Here is a 21,167-nt window from a genome sequence, read left to right on the forward strand (position 1 = left end):
TTTACTTAACTCAATCCACAAAATCCTATATAGTTTACATTTTTTGTTTATTTTAAACAGATTAGCAGCAACACACACACACACACACACACATACACACACTCCATTCAGTGAGTGTATCCTTATAGCTGTCCTCTTTTCAAAACAGATATGTTACGTGTGTGTGTCCCGCACACAGTAACGTTAAACGTGAGCCTACGCATATAATATCAATCTAGATAATGTTATATATCTGGATTTCAGTCCAAGACAAATGTTATTGAATCATTGCAGCTAAAACGTTAGCAACCCGAATCAGCTGTATATTTGCTGTCTTGAGCACACCCCTCCTACTGCAAACGAATGACTTAAAACACTCACTCAGTGACTGTTTCCCTGTGAACGAATGACTTGAATCACTCACTCATGGATTAATAATTTTAAACATATAAACATACTTATGTGTTACATTTTGCTTTAAAAAGTTAGGAAAGTAATGTTAGGAAAGCAAAGTTGAGTCTGATGTTGCCTTACACATAAAAGAATGATCCCAGTTTCTTCCACACAGTGAGGCATACAGTTTATTAAACACTGGTATCAGATCAGTACTTGGTATCGGCTGATACCCAAAGTCCAGGTATCTGCATCGGTATCGGGACTGAAAAAGTCGGATTGGTGCATCCCTAAATCTTACACACTGGACCCTTCAGACTGCAGTGCTAGAGGACTTATTATTATAATTTGATTATTTATTAATTATATAAATATAAATATAAATATATTTAAGATACATTACCCGTAAAAGGTTTGGCCACTCCTTGATGGGAAGGTGTGTCCAAAATATATTTAAGAATATGTCCATCCTGTTAAACCCATCTGTTAATGTGAGCACGAGTCTTCACACAAACAGACTACAACATAACTTTCAGACTGAAAATATATTTTAGCCATGATCCAAGAATCACTTTCTGTTTATTACTTGTTTGATTCTAACTGCCTGTAGGCTATTAAACACATACTCCTACAATATAAAACATTTTAGGTCAGTTAAAAGGAAGGGAAAAAGAGACGTTATCAGCAAATTCATCAAAAAATGATGCAGACTGGGCAGGAGGAAGAGATGGGCGAGAGCAGAGTGAGAGGCTGCTGAGAGCGGAAGGCGACAGACAACAAACTCACAGGGGGAAGATATACGGAAATGTGATACGGAGAAAAACTGAATGTGAGTGATGAAGACCTGGGTCAGAAAAATGAGACAATAAGAATGATAGAGGGACAGACACAGAAACTGATTGAGAGAGATAAAGACAGAGAGACACTGCCCCATTTCTGGAATAAGTTTCAGCTGTTTGACCTAAACCTGTTAAAATAAAAATTTGATTATAATTTTTTACAGCCTTATATTCAGCTTAGTTTGCTATCGTTTTATCTCGATAAAAGAGAAGTGACGCATAATAGCAGTGACGACGTTATCCGAAAACCATAGCTAATAGCGATTAGCGATCTTACCTGTGTTGTCTACACCGGTTTGCTCCCCAAATATCACGAATTGAAACTACTTGGTGAGATGTTAGCACTTGTTTGGCATGTATTCTCTTCGTTATTTCCGTTATGATGGTAGGGAGGAATCGCTGTCTCTGTCGTTTCCCTGTCTATACAACGTTAGCATCCGTTCTTCTTTGAATCTTTTTTCTCTGATGAATTTAAATGTCTCACATTCTTCCTGGCCACGCCACATGGGCTGACGGCTTGGCTTGGCCGCATAGTCCAATGAGAAAAGAGGCAGAGCTCCCGGATCCAGCCAGTGATGAAGTAATTCGTTGAACGCCCCCGTAGTCACAGAGAGAAAAAAAGAAAATGTTTAGACGGGGTTACTAGAGTTCAAACGAATTCTGTTCTCGGCCGGACCGGCACTGTCATTCTCGCTGCTCCGCCCGGCTGGACGACCAGACTGCAGGCAGCAGCTGCATATGGCTACAAAATGTCATGAAATAATAATAATATAGCTTAAAAATAAAGTTGGACTAAACGCTGGATGCCACATCTGACGCCAGCCAAATGATATCTTTATTACATAGTTGCACTGGATCTTAATGCAACAACATATGAAATTGTGTTGCTCTCTAGGCTAGGATATTACTTTTTTTAATATTTATTTTTCATCATACTGGTTATCCAAAGACATACAAGCCAGTGGAAACTCTAAATTGACGTGCGTCCTTCTTGCCCGATGAAGTAACCTTGGCTCTGCATGGGTGAATGTTAGGTGCGAAATGCTAGTGACCACCAACAAACCATGGTGAACTTACCTGTAATTCATCGATGTATGAATCATTTTTACGGGTTGTGGAGCTTGTGGCACTCAAAACTCAAAGGGGCTTCATTTCGAAAATGTCTGATTTGACAGGCTTCAATGGGTAACACTGGTACAAATGGTATATTGAGAAATGTACCTGAGCAATGTTCAAGCCAAAACTTTCGAAATATTGTGCAGGACTCAGCAAAATTATTTCTCAAATATTTGTCAGCAGCTGATGGAAGGTAATGCTTTTTGATCACTGACTGTCCAATCTGGCAGGGCTTTCAACTTTTCCTCAATTAGTTTTCATCATGAGATGTGGACCTGTCTACAACCATTCTAGCAGCTGCACAGTGTGTGCTTTGAGCTTACTAAATGCTCACATAAGCATAATAACGTGTTCACAATGAGAATATGTTGATGTTTAGCAGGTATATGCATCGAGTACAAATTAAGAGAAAATTTTGACCTGCTGGTGGTGTAATAGGAAAAGTCAGAGGATCATGAAAGTCAGCAACATTCATAATGTGGGCACCACAAATGTCAGTACAAAATGGCATGGTAATCATCAATATTTGTTGAGACATTTCAGTCTGAATCAATGTGGTGGACCAACTAAGCAACAGAACAAAACTGCCATCCCTACAAGTCGAGGTGAGAGTTTGGTTTAAATAAACTGTAAATTAGCACAAATAGGATTTGGCCTGTGTCCTGTCCTATTATGAACATTTGTCTTACTTTAATAAATAAAACAATAATTGATCGTTTAAATAGTAATAGTGTGCTTTGTCACATCCATCAACAATTATATTTTGATCACTGTAGGTTTACAACACAGATCTAGCCTATAGATAATAAACTCTTAAACATCTGCTTTTTCTTCTTGCCCTCAAATAGAAGACTGTGAACCTTTACCATTCTCACGTTCACACTTGCCAATAAGCAGCCATCAGTGACACCAGCATTTAACATTACATAACTTTACATCAAACATAAATGTACAGACCAGCGTCTGCACCATCACACATCGGTTACACGCACGCACGCGCGCGCGCGCGCGCACACACACACACACACACACACACACGCAGTACTCTGAATGACATGTCAATTGGCCAATACCGTAGCGGGGGTGTGAGGCTTCATCCAATCACAATATAAGGGAGGGTGTTGTTCGGAGATAGCGTGATTAAAGGGCGGGGCCCGAGTGATGACGAAGCCAGGAAAGCTGGTCTGACTTCTTGGGGTTACTGGAGTTCAGTATTTCAGGCAACATGATGTTCTAAGGAAATATTTTTTTCCTACTGACCTACTGTGGCAGCACAGTGATAACAGGCTTTAGAAGCACACAGTGACTCCGTGATAAACAGTGAAACAGGCTCAAATTAAGTTGCACTTTTTCATTCATGGACTTGCTTGATAATCACATTAATGCAAGTGAATGTATGAAATTCATTGCATAGTCCATGTTGTTCAATAGAAATTAATTGTAATAATTAATTTCTTTATGAGTCACATTATTTCTGAGACATTGGATAGCTTTAACAAGTCCCATTAAATGATGCTGGTAGAGAGATGAAATTTTAATCAGCATGAATTAATGTTTTTTTTCTGAAAGTATAGTATAATTCTGTTTATCTTAGTGGTACCTAAAGCAATGATGATCTACCAACTAGATTGTGGTGATTTTTTAAATTATTCAGGGGATATTTCATGCCTTTATTAGATATTGGATGACAGGAAATGAGTGGAGAGAAAGTGGGGATGACATGCTGCAAAGGTTCCTCAGGCATATGAACCATGGGACTTTTTGGGCAGACATTAGCTTATTTTCCCTAATGAGTTGTTGTTAGATTTGCATGTGTTGCAATTTAGTTCAATCAGTTTGACAAATCTTGGGACTGTTTTTTTATTTTGAGAAAAAGAAAACATGAAAGGTAAATAAATTATGCAATTACAGATAGAACAACCTTGAACAATACATACATTTAAAATATCGAGGATTAACTCACACAATCACACACACAAAACACAATTACATTAAAGCCTTAAGGTGTATTTTTATTGTGGCTGTCACTGATTAACATGAGCTCAGATGTTGGAAGGAAGGAAGGAGTTGAATATAAAAACATATTCTTACATTGAACACATCATACTAAAGTTTAATTAAGATTTTTTTGATTTGGTATCTGAAACATTCCTAGATTTGGAGTGCATTTCTGTTGTTGGTGATTGTACTCTTGTGTGTACTATGCCATCAGGATAATTTAGATGAAGTTATAATCACATAGAAATTCTACAGATATTGGCTTTAAAAGAGTCCCCCACTTCCATAAATGTGGGCAATTCAGACTTAAAATGAATGGTCCAAATCATAGCAGCAGAGGACAAAATGTCCTGACTTTTGGTTCTTAGTATGGGTCAAGCTTCAGTAAAAGTTGGATCATACTCCTACAATGCATCTTAATATCTGAGATTATGATGGCATCGTCAAAGTATTTTGTCAGACTCAACAAAGCTCCTCCGGAGCCATAGAAAACTTTATACAACTGTTTTCACAGGCTGTTTGACTCCCCATGATAGTATACTGACAGATTTTCCTCTGTGTTTGAGTCATTCTTTAACATTGTAGTTTCTGATCTTGCTTATCCTGTTGGGGGCTCCAGGTCTGCTGGTCTTGGTAGTATTAAATGGTGTTTTAGAGGGGTTCCTCCTCTGCTGGACCTTGGTTGGGGGATGGCTCTGAATGGGAGCACTGATACCGTACACCGTCATCTGTACTCCAGCACCACCAGGCTCAGCCACCTCCCCACTGCTCCGTTCACCTTCACCTTTAGGTGCAGACAAGAAAGGTGCATTATTAATGCCATTTTCATTTGCTGGTATCTTTCAATCAACCAAGTTTAGGTTAACATTTGTAGGTGTCAGTGGCAGGAAAATGTAGATACTTCACTTAGATAAACATTATAATTACATAACCTTCATTTGGCAGATGCTTTTGTCCAAAAGCAACTTGCATTTTTTCCTACTATACAAATTTGGAGCAATATGGGGTTTAGTGTCTTGCTCAAAGGCACTTCAACATGTGGACAATCTACCTTGCCTATCCAGCTATGGGGTTGTGAATGAGAGGAGGGGATTCTGCCCTTCCTACCACTCCCCCACACTGGTGAAAACAGTCAAGGGAAGGAAAGATGTACTCAAAACCTTCACCATACTGGACAGTAAGAGACTAAGAGCACAGATCTCCAAATTAGGCTTTCAGGCACTCTGTAAATATTTTAACACCTCCTCAACAACTCCGGACAATAGAGTTTGGTGTAGATTCAGTTGTGGACCAAGGACTGTTTTTAAAAGCTTTCTTAACATCACTGCTACACCTACTTTAACCCATGGGTGACTATCTGTATGTGTATTTTGATGCACATTAAGATCCAGACAAAGATTAAATACCCTTTTCTTTCTTTCATTGCTGTTTCCACATTGCAATTGTACAGTATCTCCTTGCTCAAAATGAAATAAGAGGGACTTCTATCTAATCTTTACTCATACAGCTGTTAAATATCTGTAATAAACTTGATCATCAAGTGTACCAAGTTTGTCTGGTCTGATCTGGCAGCCGCTCTGGTTGAGCAACTGTTCCCTGAACAGCTAACAGAGACTATACCCTCTGAAATTTCACCAACATTGCCACACATTGGGTAACATCCCTCACACCATCTGTCCTTCACTGATCCAATGACTGCAACTGTGTTCACGCTGGGTGGAGGGATTGTGCATTTTTAACAAGGTGATATTCTGTGGACTTACCATAAAGTCAAGTCAAGTCAAATCAGGTCAATTTTTATTTACATAGCCCAATATCACAAATCACAAATTTGCCTCAGGGGGCTTTACAATTTGTACACCACACAACATCCTATATCTGTAGAACCTTGATTCCAATAAGGAAGAACGCCCCCCAAAACTCTTTTAACAGGGAATAATGGAAGAAACCTCAGGAATAGCAACAGAGGAGGGATCCCTCTTCCAGGACAGATAGAGCAGTGGGGAGAGCACACATCCCTGAGGGGCACCAGTACTGACTGTCTGGGTGCTGGATATGATTTTCCCCAGCCTCACCTGCTTCTTCCTGTCAGGGAGTTTGTGATCCACTGAGAGGTGGAGGCAGGACAGTGACCTGCATGAGTTTGGAGATGAGGACTTCTGGGATAATGCTGAATGCCGAGCTGAAGTCCACGAACAGGATCCAGAGACACCAAAGTTCGATTTCAGTCAGTCTATGACTATACAATGATCAATGGTGTCAAGGCTACACTGAGCTCCAGTAGTAGACGCACAGAGGTCGAATTCAATCCATAGCGAGTAGAACATCGTTCACCACTCTGATAAGAGCAGTTTCAGTGGAACGATAGGTCCTGAAAGCAGATTGAAAAGGTTTGAACAGATAACTGTTTGATATATGAGTTGAAAGTTGCTTAGACACAACTCACTCTAGTACTTTTGAAAAGAAGTAATTGGTCAATAGTTATTAAGACAGCCTGGCTCAAGGTGAGGTTTCTTAAGTAGAGGTTTAACCACAGCCATCTTAAAGTGTCTGGGGACAATGGTAGTAATAAGTGATAAATTAAGAATATTCAGCATTATAGGTCCCAGAGAAGGCCAGACGGCCTTGAAAAGTTTAGTGGTTAGATGCTGCAATCTCAGACCATTTCTGTATATTTTTTAGTATGACATGGCTCCCCAGGCATGCCAATGCAGTCAGAACCACAAATAAGCATTATAATAATAATATAATAATTATTGACAGCCTTGCACCCTTAAATACCAAATAGGTATCTGTAACACCAAAAGCTTCTTGAAGGAAAGGGGTAAGAATAACAATGCTAAAGAGAGCCTGTCAGAAGGCTGAGGGTAAGTGGTGGAAGGCCAGGTTTGCTGGTTCACCTCGAGATCTTTAAAAATGCACTCAAAAACTATAAAAAAGAAATAAAACTATCTAGACAGTCCTATATTTCTCAGAGAATACACAATAACCAAAATAATGCTTAATTTCTATTCTCCATGTTTGATGAACTGCTAAACCCAGCAAGATGAATTCCTGCTGAGCTTTTCTCACCACTTAAATGTCATGAATTTCCCACCTTCTTCCTGGAAAAAGTTTCTGATATTGGAAAAAAAAATCTAACAATTACACATATTGATGAATCTGGTCTGTCTCTGACCCTATATCATCATACCACTGTGGGCACAATGTATTTTTTTCACCTATTACCTTGAATGATCTGGAAGAGGTGATACACCAACTAAAGTCCTCCACCTGCTCCCTTAACCCTTGACAATTTCCCCTTTCTTAGTAAAATACTTGAAAAGGCTGTCTACAAACAGCTGCATAGTTATCTATCACTCCACAATCTGTATGATGTGTATCAGTCTGGTTTTAGGACCAGTCATAGCACTGAAACAGCACTTATGAAAGTAGTAAATGATCTAAAGATCAACAGCTCTGCAAACAAACTTTCCATTTTAGTATTATTGGACATGACTGCTGCCCTTGACACCACTGATCATGACATTTTACTCAGAAGATTGGAAAATTCAGTTGGCCTATCTGGCCATGTCATTAACTGGCTCTCCTCCTGTCTAACAGGCAGGACATTCTCTGTGTCTCTTGGCAACTTTAAATCTTACAACTTCAATATCTGTTGTGGGGTCCCACAAGGCTTAGTTCTGGGTCAGTTACTGATGCTGCTGATACTGCATGCTGATGATACACAGTTGTATACACTGCATACCTAAAACAATACAACCACCTATACACAGTCACTCACTTTAAATGCTGCTTCTCACCTAACACTGATCAGACACAGCTGCAGGGGATTATCCTAATTAGTACACACAGCGGTAGCCATGTTTACGGTGGGTGCAGCGGGACAAAAGCAGGAATAATGAGAGGAAAAAGACATTTGTTGGCAACACTTATTTGACATTGAAAAGGGACTTATTGTGATGGCTTGAGTGCAGGGTGATACTACAACAAATACAGCACATCTTGTTGGGTGTTCCAGGTCGGCAGTCATTAGCACATTCTGTAAGTTTTCAAAGGAAGGACTCCCGAAAAACCGCAGAAAGGGACATGGGTGCTTATTGCTTATTGGACAATGAGCAAACTAAAGCTAATATGTCTGGCCCAAGCGCAAAGAAGAGCAACTGTAAGGGACCTCATGGACAGAATGAACACTGGCTCTCATAGAGAATTGTTAGAACACAAGGTAGAGTGCTGCCTTGATCAGCTTGGTCTCTGTAGCAGACCCTCAGTCAAAATGCCAATGATGCGACCTCACCACCACAGAAAATGCCTACAATAGGCCCTTGAGCATCAGAACTGGACATTGGAGGATTGGAAAAAGGTGGTCTGGTCTGATAAGTCACATTTCTTCTTGGATGAGGTCAACTGACAGATCAAGGTACGTCGTCTACCAGGTGAATAGATGGTGGCTGGATGCATAGTTGCAAGAAGGCAAGCAGGCGGAGGCAGCGTTATGGTCTGGGCCTTTTTCTGCTGGCAAACGTTGGGTGTTTGAATTTACCCACTACAAACACTGAGTTCGGGGTATTGTCTTGGCCTGCAAATTCACCAGATCTCAACCACATACAGCATCTGTAGGATGTGTTGCAAAAACAAGTCCAATCCGGGGAGGGGGGGGGGGGGACTTTGCATTTTACATGACTTAAAGGATCAGTTAATAACATCTATACTAATACCAGTCAAGTCAAGTCAAATTTATTTATATAGAACATTTCATACAGCAAGCATAAACTAAAAGTAAGTACCAAACACCTCAGAACACTTTGAGGCATCTTCTGGAGTCCATGCCTTGATGGATCACGGCTGTTTTGGTGGCACCTACACCAAATTAAGAAGTTGGTGTGTTGAATTGTGTGTAATTGGATGTAATTTATGCCATGTAATGTCTTGTATTTTATCTGGTCCCTGAGTCTGGAATAAAATATGAATTGCATTTGCCCTGGCCACACAGTGATTTTTTTCAATAAATTTAGATAAATAATAATAATAGATAATAATAATAAATTAATAAATAATTATTTTTTATTCCTTTACCCATGTTACTCTGTCTGCTTCTCCAGGAACATTGCCCACCAGTAAAACATTTCTACCCCTCACTGAAGCACCAAAACCTGGACTACACATACAGCCACGATCCCTGGTACTCTGCCCGGGTGTCCAGGAACATCGCCCACCAACCGAACAATTCTACCCCACACTTTAGCACCAGTACCTGGGTAAACACCAGCCACAGGTCTGCTGGAGGATTCCAGGAACCATGCCCACCAGTGGAGCACTGGTGCCCCACACTTAAGCACCCATACCTGGGCTACACACCCTGCCATGACGCCTGGTACTCTGTCCATGTCTCCAGGAACATGGCCCACTATTGTCACGAACGGCTCTACTCAACATTGAAGGATCAAAAAGCAATGTCACTAGGAATGCTTGGCCACCACAAGCCAGCTATCCCTGTGGTAACTTTTCTGACATCTCCTGCTTAAAATCCGCTTTCACGGTCTGTATTCATACTGAAAATCAAGATCAAGCACGTTTTTGGCCTTCTGCTCCATGGGAGGTTTCTGTCCTCCCTGACTTCGCCTTAGGACACCTGCGTTACTGTTTGACAGTGTATTCCTTAGGGTGGAGGGGAGTTTTTCCTTGCCTCTGTCGCCAATTGTTGGGTCTCTGTAAATTAAAAAATACGGTCTAGACCTGCTCTATGTGAAGAGTGCCCTGAGATGACTTTTGTTGTGATTTGGTGCTATATAAATAAAATTGAATTGAACTGAATTGAATATGTACACACTGACTCAACACTCATTTTAGTGACCTCCGATTGGCTCAATTGGGATCATTCCCGCAGACGTGAATAACAATCATACCATATTCATGCTTATCCTTAGCCAGCAGTTTTAAATTTTATTCTATGTCACCCACTCTGGCCCCAGGAATGCATTTGACTATGGTTGCCTGTGTTGCTGACTTAGGGAGAACCTGTTAGAAACGTGAACTGGTTTGTAGTGAACCGTTGGCTTTTGCTTAGGGCTATGCTTCCTTCGGACAGTCACCCAGCCACCCTGGCTTCTCAGCTGCTTGCGAACTACCAGGGAAGCAGGAGCTATGCTAGGTCAGCTTGCACTGGCTACTAGGGGCTGGCTAACTCCATTAGCTAATGATTGGTTTTCTATGGTGCTGAGCTGCACTTCCAATTCACTGAGCCTCACCTCCAAGACTGCAAATAAACTACATTTATTACACGTACCATTATCACTAAAGGAGGCAGAGGAATAGCTAAACATATGACACACTGAGCAAGAGAGAGCAGGAAAGCAAGAGGAAGAGACAGAAGCCATCGCTTACTGCTTAGCTAAGTTAGCTGCTAAGCTGAGAGCAGCTACCACTTAACACAGTCAGCAACCAGAAATGACACAATACGCTAACCACAGCATGTCAGCCAAATCAGACTTGCTGAATTCCCTTACCTCCTACCAGTATGTTATATCAAGGTTGGTAAGGGACCTGGCATCAATTTCAAATACCCCAACATGGGGGTCTGGGTACTCCAATTGGACAAACAAAACTCTTCCCTTTGTGGACCTTCAAGGGGTCCTGAAAATTGGTGAGAGGGCCTTAAATAAACTAGATTATCCCTAGATTGCCTTGGTCGAAAGAGCTACATTCTCCCTATGGAGAAATGATTTTTCTGCTGTACCCAATTTTTCAAAGTTTTGGTGTTTTCACACCGGATAATCCTTGGGGGGAGAGGATAGTACATACCAAATGTCAGCCTTTTAACCAAAGGCACTATTGAGATATGACCCTGTTTACCTGCCATTTCTCTTGCTCCTACTGGAGCTGCTCCTGACAGTTCCTCTGTCAGGATGGCTCTGCTCAACGCTCGCTCCATTGCTAACAAGACATTTCTCCTCAAAGACTTATCTATTAAAGAAAATATGGACTTTCTGTTCCTCACTGAAACCTGGCAGCAAAATGTGGAATACTCATTCATCAATGAAGTTTGTCCTGCAGACTGTAACTTCATCAGCACGTCGAGGCTGTCAAGCTGTGGTGGAGGTCTTGCAGTGATTTTCAGAAATTGCTTTGACTGTCAGTTGGTTAGCACTGAGTTCATTTGAACTCAATATGTCTAAAGTTGGTTGGTTGACGCCTTTCTATTGTATTTGAATTGACCAATCTCCTGGCCTCCCTGGCCTTTTCCTGTCTGATTTTACTGAGTTCTTATCTTCAGTTATAAAGTTGGACAAAATTTTAATTGGTGATTTTAACTTTCACGTTGATGATGCTACCTCTAAGTTTGCATCTGAATTTATTGATATAACTGAGTCTTTTAACTTTATACAATATGTTTCTGGGCCCACACATAGAGCGGGTCATACTCTGGACTTAGTTTTTTCACACGGTCTAACTATATTCACTTGGAGGATTTCCTTGTAAGCGATCAATAGGTGTGTACTTTCTGATGTTTCTTGTAATTTGGATCCACTGCCCCATAAACAAATGTCTTATAGGCACATCATTAACCAGAGCTGAAAACTTCAGTTTTATTTGATGCTGATGTGCTGTTAAGCTGTAATGATGTGGAGACCTTGATCTGGTTATTTAATGAACAGTTCTCCTCTAAGTTGGATATAGTGGCTCCTTTTGAATCTAGACAATTATCCTCTGTCAAATCCTCACTTTGGATTAATGGAAATGTAGGATGTAAAACAGCGTGCTTATGGAAAGCCACCAAACTAGAGGTCCATTGGCTGCATCTGAAAGAGCTTTTAATTTGTTTGAATGAAATGATGAGGGAGACTAGGATGGTATTCTATCAAAAAGGCTAAATAAATTAGTGGGTATTTCAGGGTCTGCTTTGGATTGGTTCTCATCCTGTCTTGCTGATACGAGTTTTTCAGTCTCTCTGGGTCAGTTCATATCAAACACAGTGCCTCTATCATGCGATGTACCACAAGGTTCTGTCCAGGGTCCTATGTTCTCTTTATATATGCTGCCTCTTGGACAGATTAGCCGTTATGGCGGCATCCCTTATCATTTTTATGCTGTTGATATTCAGTTGTATTTCTCTTTTAAACCTGATGAGATTCTCCAATTGTCCATTTTAAATGATTGTTTGGATGTCACCAAGATTTGGATGGCTGCAACTGTCTTCAGTTAAATGCAAGTAAGACAGAAGCTCTTATAAGTGCTCCTGAAAATTTTATTCCAAACATTAAGCAGCATGGGTTGTTAAATGTTTGTATTCAGCATAACCTTTGAAATTTAGGTGTCATCTTTGACCAATCCTTTGATAATCATGTCAGCCAGGTTATGCTCTCATGTTTTTTTGAATAAAGGAACATTGCTAAATTAAGATCTGTGGGGACCAAGACTGAGATGGAGATGATTATTCATGCTTTTATTTCTTCTGGTTTAGTATTATTGTAATGCTCTTTTTACTTGTTGAAGTCAAATTTCTCTGAACCATCTCCAAACTGTCCAAAATGCAGCTGCTCAACTTTTAACTAGAAATAACAAGAGATCACGTATCATGCCAATTTATCCTCTCGGCTCCCAATTAAATTTTGAATCCATTTTAAAATACTGGAGCTAACCTACAGAGCCTTGCGTAGTCAAACACCAGTATATTGTTGATCTCCTCCTCCCTTATATGCCCAAACAGCCTCTTAGGTCTGCTGAACAAAAATTACTGGCTGTCCCTCAAACCCGCTATAAAACCCGAGGTGACCGTGCTTTTCTAGCTGTTGCACCTAAGTTATGGAATGCTCTCCCTTTATCGTTGCAACTCCTGTGACATCTTCATGAAGCAGCTGGAAAGATTTTTATTCAGACAGGCTTTTGGTTAGCCTGTCTGGATTTTGTTTGGTTTGTGGTTTATTTTTCTGTTTGGTTAGCCTGTCTGAATAGAGTAGTTTATTTTCTCATCTGTGTTTTGGAACTTTTGCACTTGTTAATGTGTCTCTATCCTCATTTGTTTGTTGTTGCTGTGATTTTAACTTGTCAGCCATGCACTGTTAGTTCTCATTGCTATTTTTAATATTGCCTTTAACAGTGTATTTTTCATTAATATAAAACAAGTTGTGATTTTGTATCTGTGAAAGGTGCTATACAAATAAACTTTCCTTACTCCAATGGCAGTACCTTGTAAGGGGTGCCCATTCGCAATACCTGGCCAAGGGGCTTAAAAGTGAAAATATTAAGTGCCACCTGTATATGGGTAGCCTTGCTTGGGAGGCTGAAATTTACAGAGCATGTTCCTGGAGCCCCAGGGACCAACATATTCAAATTTCAGCCCTCAAAATTTTAGCACATAGAGATATGACCTTTGTCCACTTGGTGTGCCCAAGGCCTTGCGTTTGTGGACAAACTTTGTCCATTTCACATGCCTTCCAAGTGCCCTGGGCTAAGAGGCTGAAATTTTAGCAGTTACACCCTTTCCCACAGATGAATAAATGCTGTAAAAATGAAGATTGGAACAAGTGGATATTTCACCATATGCCCCCTTTAACGTAAAAAAATAAAAATAAAAAGAGAAACATAATTTTCTCAGCTTTTCTTGAAAAAGCAGTCGCCAATCAGTTGTGTGACTTTCGACGTAATAGTTTATTTGAGGATTTTCAGTCAGGATTTAGAGTGCATCATGGCACAGACACAGCAGTGATGAAAGTTACAAATGATCTAATTGCATTGGACAAAAGACTTCTCTCTGTACTTGTCTTGTTAGATCTTAGTGCAGCATTTGACACCATTGACCATCACATCCTATTACTGGAACATTTAATTGGCATTAAAGGAACTGTATTAAGCTGGTTTAAATCCTATTTATCCGATCGATTTCATTTTGTACACATTAATGATGAATCCTCCATGCACGCCAAAGTTAGACCCAGAGTTCCACAAGGTTCGGTGCTTTGACCAGTACCATTCACCTTATATATGCTTCCTTTAGGTAATATTATTTGGAAACACTCCATAAATTTTTATTGTTATGCGGACAATACCCAGTTATATTTATCAACGAAGCCAGATGAAACCAATCAGTTAAATAAACTCCAAGCATGCCTTAAGGGCATAAACACCTGGATGACCTGCAACTTTCTGCTACTAAACTCAGACAAAACTGAAGTTACCATGCTTGGCCCTAAACATCTTAGAAGCACATTATCTGATGATATAGCTACACTGGATGGCATTACCTTGGCCTCCATCTGGGAGTTATCTTTGATCAGGATATGTCCTTTAACTCCCACATAACGAATTTCAAGGACTGCCTTTTTTCACTTACGTAATATTGCAAAAATCAGGCACATCCTGTCTCAAAAAGACGCAGAAAAACTAGTCCAGGCATTTGTCACTTCTAGGCTGGATTATTGCAAGTCCTTATTATCAGGCTGCCCTAACAAGTCTCTAAAATCTGTCCAGCTGGTCCAGAATGCACTGACAAGAACTAGAAAAAGAGATTTCTCTCATGCATTGGCTTCCTGTAAAATCCAGAATAGAATTAAAAATCCCTCTCCTCACCTGCAAAGCCCTTAATGGTCAGGCGTGATCATATCTTAAAGAACTCATGGTACCCTATTATCCCATAAGAGTTGGAGTTAGAGTTATCCCATTAGAGTCTCCAAAAGTAGAATGGGAGGCAGAGCCTTCAGCTATCAGGCCCCTCTCCTGTGGAACCATCTTCTAGATTCAGTCTGGGAGGCAGACACCCTCTCTATGTAGGAGAGTAGGCTTTGGGATTTATTTATTTTTTTCATTTTATCAGGCCCCTCTCCTGTGGAACCATCTTCTAGATTCAGTCTGGGAGGCAGACACCCTCTCTATGTAGGAGAGTAGGCTTTGGGATTTATTTATTTTTTTCATTTTATCAGGCCCCTCTCCTGTGGAACCATCTTCTAGATTCAGTCTGGGAGGCAGACACCCTCTCTATGTAGGAGAGTAGGCTTTGGGATTTATTTTTTTTTTTCATTTTATTACTTAATTTGACAGGGACAGTGCATATTAATAACATTTCTGAAAATATGCCAGATTTAGCCAGAAAGGCTCATTTTCATCTGTAGTCCAATTTCCTGTCTGATGGGGATACCTTCCCATTAAAATTTAAAAAATATATATTTTGGCCTTTTTGAGGGGGTTCCACTGTGTCTTATTTGGGCTAAATGAGCCCAAAGAAGACACAGCCCTTATTAAATATGGCATACACATCAAGGTGACATATTTTTTCAAGTCGTGCAATTGGATCCATATTTGGAGGTCGAGAAGGCCTCCATTTTCCAACTAATGGTCAGATAATGAGCCTAATAGCAAAATATGAAATCAAAAACTGCTCCAAGAAATCAAAAACTGTCCCCTAGAAAAAAAGTTACCAACCCTAGTTGCTATCCCTAATATTCCCAAAATTTCTCATATTTCATACGGCCACGGATTGGGCAACAGGGCACTTACAGACCCCAAATTTGGTGCAGATACTCTCCTTGGGCTCTGGATTAAGCACCTAAAATTTTGTGGTTCTAGGTGCTGTGCAAATAATTTGCTCCATTTTCACATCTCCAAATGGGGTGAAAAGCATAGAGCCCCAGACTTTTTTTATGAGAATTGGTCATTTCAGACCAAATTTTTTTCTAAAGTTTTTGGGGTGATGAAGCTGAAATATGTTAATCGGCACTGGTTTTAGAGCAATCCTATGGTGAATCTGCATCTCTATGAATTTTGTATACTCAACGGGAAGATGTCCACATTGAATTACAAATGAATGAGGGGTTGAAAGTAAAGGAAATCCCACTATAAAGTATTTGAAATGGAGTAGATCATATCTCAACAAAAATAGCTTTAAATGATGTGAAATTTACACAGGTACCTAACATCGACAATATAATACAGAATCTGTGTCTTAGACTTATATCTCCTCTCCATGGCTATTTCCTCTCAGGAGCATGGTAGCAACACATGACTAACACCACTCAGTTCAGGTGCTTGCAGAGATCACCTGGTATGATTTTGGAGTTGAAATTCATCGCAGACCTCAAAATGTGGCCTTCATTGTTTCAAGGTCACAGAGGTCATTGGTCCACTGTCAACACCTTAACAGTGACATTTGGTATTTCCAAAACAAACCTCAGCGCATGACACTGATGGCCAAGAATTCAAATATGGACAAAACTGAAGTGTTGCCAATCGGCCTAGGTATTGCCAGTGGACACCGTCCACTGCCAATACTTTAGTATTAGTATGAGGGATTACCAGTGGACTCTTTGTCCACTCCAAATACCTGTAGAGTGCAAATTGCAAGGGAAACATGGAAAGCTTCCTAATTAAGTACCATGACACCTGGGCCTCCCTCCAGGACAGTCCCAGGGCAGTCCAGGACAGGGCTAAGGTGCCCGATGCCAGCGCTCATCAGATCCCAGAAAACCCAGTGTTTGGTTCATCCCGCAACCTCCAGGGAGGACGATGGAATGTGATCGAGCGGAGGCCTGGGTAACAAAACAACAGGGAGTCAACAGGGGGAGAGGGGCAGGAGACTGAAGGGCTGAGGCCCAAGCGGCCATGAATGACCAACTGAGGACAACCGTGACGGGAGAGGAAAAAAAACGCCCATCAATGATCTGGAGTCCCGCACCCTGTGACAGAGTGGGCAATTCGATAATGATCCTTCCACAAGTTCATACACGGAAACCTTGTTACGACTTTTACTTACCCTAGATAGTCAAGTTGATTGTCTTCTCGACACCCCACCCGGACCCTTACCAACCCTGGCGGGGCCGTTCTAAGCACCTCATTAAACCATCCAATTGGTAGTAGCAACGGGAGGCGTGTACAAAGGGCAGGGACTTAATCAATGCAAGCATAAGACCCACGCTTACTTGGAATTCCTCGTTCATGGAAAATAACTGCAATCTCAATCCCTATCATGAGCATGGTTCAGTGGGTTATCCACACCTCTTGGTGAAGGGTACACACATGCTGATCCACTCAGTGTGGCGCGCATGCAACCCTGGACACCTATGGGCACCGCAGACCTGTTCTTGCTCAATCTAGTGTGGCTAAATGCCACTTGTCCCTCTAAGAAGTTGGACACTGACTGCACGGGCTGTGTAACTACTTAGCATGCCAGAGTCTCATTCATTATTGAACTTAACAAGACAAATCGCTTCACCAACTAAGAATGGCCATGCACCACCCACAGAATCAAGAAAGAGCTATCCTGACTCAGATCAAGATTCTTGAGGAGTGGCTGCACTGGGAATGAGCTCCTAATTACATCTCAAACTTGGACCCAAAAAAGTGGAACATTTTGCAAATTAACACACAAAAATCTCCAGAAAGGACTCTATAGAAGAAGTAATAGCGTTGATCAGCAAGAACAGAAGAGAAAACATCATCTTTGGATATATTTTTCAAATCAAAACAACTAGCTAGCTGTCAACTGCTAACTGCTGTTACTAATATTCCAAAGGAGATACAGCACTAAAGAGACAAACAGAATTTTTTTTGAAAACAAGAGGAAAACTTAAAGGATCCTTGCTGGTAATGTAATCCACGCATGCTGGAGCCTCTCTATGCACCCTGGACTCAAGAAGTGATGGCATATGACTAGGGGTCACTCATCGGGATGGGGAGATGGTCAGTTCACTCCCCTGCTGACTCCGCTACCAGGCCGGTCCACTGCGTCAAGTTCAAAGCAGTGTTTCATCAGCAAAAACACCTGGGCTATGTTTCATGGAGTGCTTTTTGAACTACTGTTGGTACTCATTGCTGTATTGCCTGTATGTGTCTGTCTGGCCAGAGCAATCAACATTGATGGAAAACACCCGGGACACCAAGTGATTGAGCTTGGGACAAATGCTGGCTCATGGCCAGTTGACACTCCTACAGTGAGTTTTCATCATAACTTACTGGGATATTTTGCAATCTATTCCTCTGTCCTGCGGCACAGACGAGCCCAGGTGCCAGAGTGAATCACCAATCCAGTGGACCAATCCTTTGCCACCCCATTTCAGAGAATAGCAGGTCTTCTCTTCATGCTGCTCCTGCACTCAAGAGATGTTCAGCTAAATCCTGGAACAGTGACCCTTGGAGTGCTGCAGAACTTCTATGCTGATTCTATGCTGATCTATGCTTAACAGACTAAACTTTGTTAACACAAGACATGATGTCTCAATGAATCGCTTTTCGCTTCCGGGCTGTGGAAACCTCGATAGGTCCAGTGTCTCTCTCACAAAACCTGCTGTTCCCACTGTGTGTTGAAACTCTGCAGTAAGGAGGCAGAGGTTATTCAAAACCTTCCAAACTGTCAATCATGCAAAAGTCTTATTGGACCCGAAGCTGAAACTTTGGGGGACAGGTGGACATTTTAACATCAGAGGCATTACTGCAAAGAGCAATCAGCTAACCCATCTTGTGTCTGACTTAAATCTGGACTTTCTCTGTCTGACTGAAACATGGTTGAAACAAACAACTCCTGTGAATGTGTTCACAGTGCCCAGATACCAATGTTTCAGAAGAGACAGACCTGATGGAAGAGGAGGAGGGGTGCTTTTTTATGTGAGAGACAACATCAAATGTGAATGTGTGGTTTATAATGCAGGGAACACCTTAGAATATGTTGGGATAAAAATAATATTATCCCAACAAATGTCTTTTAATATCATAGATGTCTATAGGCCCCCTTTTACAGATGACACTTTCTATGATCAACTCACAGAAGTCTTGAAAGAGTGCAATCTCAACAAAGAATTATTACTTATGGGTGATTTTAATGTGAACTGGGAGGATAAATCTGAGAGGAAAAAACTAAAAATGATCACAGAGAAATTCCAACTGGAACAACTAGTAAAAGGCCCAACTAGGATTGCTAAATGCTCCAGTACACAAATTGATCTGATATTTACTGACAAACCAGAAAGAATAACTAAAAGTTATAATTTATCACTGGCTTATCAGATCATAACCTAACCCTATGTGCAAGGAAACTGACTTAACATAGACAACATGGCAACTAAGACAATGGTCCTTCAATGCATACCCAGAGCTAAGCAAGAAGAATTTATCAATGAAATTAACAGCTTGAACTGGAATGATGCACTGTCCTCTGATGATCTGGACTATGGCTGTGATACTTTTACTCACAGAATCAACTCTGTGAGAGAAAGATTTAATGTGAGGATACAGATAAAATCTAAAAATAAAAATGATTTACTGTGGTTAAATGAAAATTTGTGGAAACTAATGAAATCTAGAGATGCTGCACTAAGGAAGGCAATTAAAAACTAGAAGGGACACCGACATGCGGATTTATAAAGGTTTAAGGAACAAAGTTATCCAAGAGCTAAGAGAAGCTAAATAAACAGCAACAGTAAATTGATCTGGAAAAACATCAATAATCTCACAAGGAGGGACCCAAAATTTTTTGGAGATTTTAAACTCAAAGTACAGGGAAAGTTAATTAAAGATCATCTTAATGTTGCTTCTGTCTTTAATATTTTTTTTCTTGAGTCTGTATATGAGTTAGGAAAAAAAAATACGAAAATGAAACTGGATATTGTTCCTATAGATGCTACAGGTCAGGTTTTTGAGCTGATAGAGACTAATGAATTACAGGAAAATCATCAGCTCCTTAAAAAGCTCCAAAAGTAGAGATGCTTTCCAATTTGACGCCATGTTTGTCAAATCACACAAAGATATTTTAACTCACCCTATTGCTCATTTAATTAACTTGTCTTTTAAACACAGCTCCTTTCCTGATGACTGGAAATGTGCCATTGTCATGCCTATTTTTAAATCTGGAGACTGCCTTGAAGCCAGTAACTACACACCAATAAGTATACTGCCAGTACTCTCAAAGGATGCTGAGAAAGTTGTCATTAAACAACTGACAACATTTCTTAATACAAGCAACTTTGGTGTACATTGTGTGCAATTTGGCTTTAGAGCAAATCATTCCACTGAAACTGCTACCTCGCACTCAATAGAGCAAATTAGATCAAGACATGACAAAGGAGGAGTAATTGGTGCTGTATTTTTAGATCTGTATAAAGCATCTGATATTCAATCATGATGTTTTAATATTGAAACTCTAATAGGATACAATGTGTTAAAGTTGGTGACACACTGTCCAGTAACATGAAGTGCACAATGGGTGTTCCACAAGGCTCAGTGTTAGGTCCTTTATTATTTAGCCCATATATTAATGATCCCCCTCAACAGTGTCATGAGATAGAAGTAGCAATGTATGCAGATGACACCGTTGTGTACACACATGCAAAAACAGCTGAGTTAGCTGCTGCTAAGCTAACAATTGCATTGGAAAGGATCACACATTGGCTTGATCAATCATGTGTGAGTCTAAATGTAAACAAGACCAAAGGTATGTTTTTTCTCCAAAACTATGGTACTACCTCCTAACGCTGATATTTTCATCAGAGGTGATAAAATTGATATAGTTACTGATTTTTAATATCTTGGTGTGACACTGGATCCAAATTTGAACTTTAAGAAACATGTTAAAAAAAACGGTTAAAACCATAAAGTACAACTTAGCAAATTTTAGACATATTAGAAACTGTCTCTCTTTGGACGCAGCCAAGATATTAATGCATGCTATGATTCTTTCCCATATGTCTTATTGCATCGTATGTTGGGGGCAGGCTGGAGAAACAGCCATAAAACCTCTTGAGTCCTTGTACAAACAAACTCTAAAAACTGGACAAAAAGCCAATGCATTTCCATCACTGTAGGGTACTGGAGAAATACAATTTACTGAGCTTTGAGAATTTTAGATTATTCTCCAATTTGTGC

The 21,167-nt window shown here is 40.4% G+C and overlaps 2 protein-coding genes across 5 annotated transcripts in view; both read right to left on the reverse strand.

Moving 5' to 3' along the window:
- Window positions 1–1,813, reverse strand: part of fasn (fatty acid synthase) — a 78,409-nt gene extending 76,596 nt beyond the window's left edge. The window contains exon 1 of one of the 2 annotated variants that reach the window (XM_044338721.1): window positions 1,489–1,813. The gene's annotated coding sequence lies outside the window, so the exon portion shown is untranslated. The remainder of the gene's footprint in view (window positions 1–1,488) is intronic. The other variant, XM_044338720.1, reaches the window with a different exon arrangement.
- Window positions 1,814–4,171: 2,358 nt separating this feature from the next.
- ccdc57 (coiled-coil domain containing 57) overlaps window positions 4,172–21,167 on the reverse strand; it is a 130,212-nt gene continuing 113,216 nt past the window's right edge. For all 3 annotated transcript variants that reach the window (XM_044338726.1, XM_044338725.1, XM_044338727.1), the window contains one exon: window positions 4,172–5,109. In XM_044338726.1, coding sequence (XP_044194661.1) covers window positions 4,892–5,109 — 218 coding nt within the window. In that variant the 3' untranslated portion in view covers window positions 4,172–4,891. The remainder of the gene's footprint in view (window positions 5,110–21,167) is intronic.

The sequence above is a fragment of the Thunnus albacares genome, chromosome 20 (assembly GCF_914725855.1).
Source record: "Thunnus albacares chromosome 20, fThuAlb1.1, whole genome shotgun sequence".
Lineage (NCBI taxonomy): Eukaryota > Metazoa > Chordata > Actinopteri > Scombriformes > Scombridae > Thunnus > Thunnus albacares.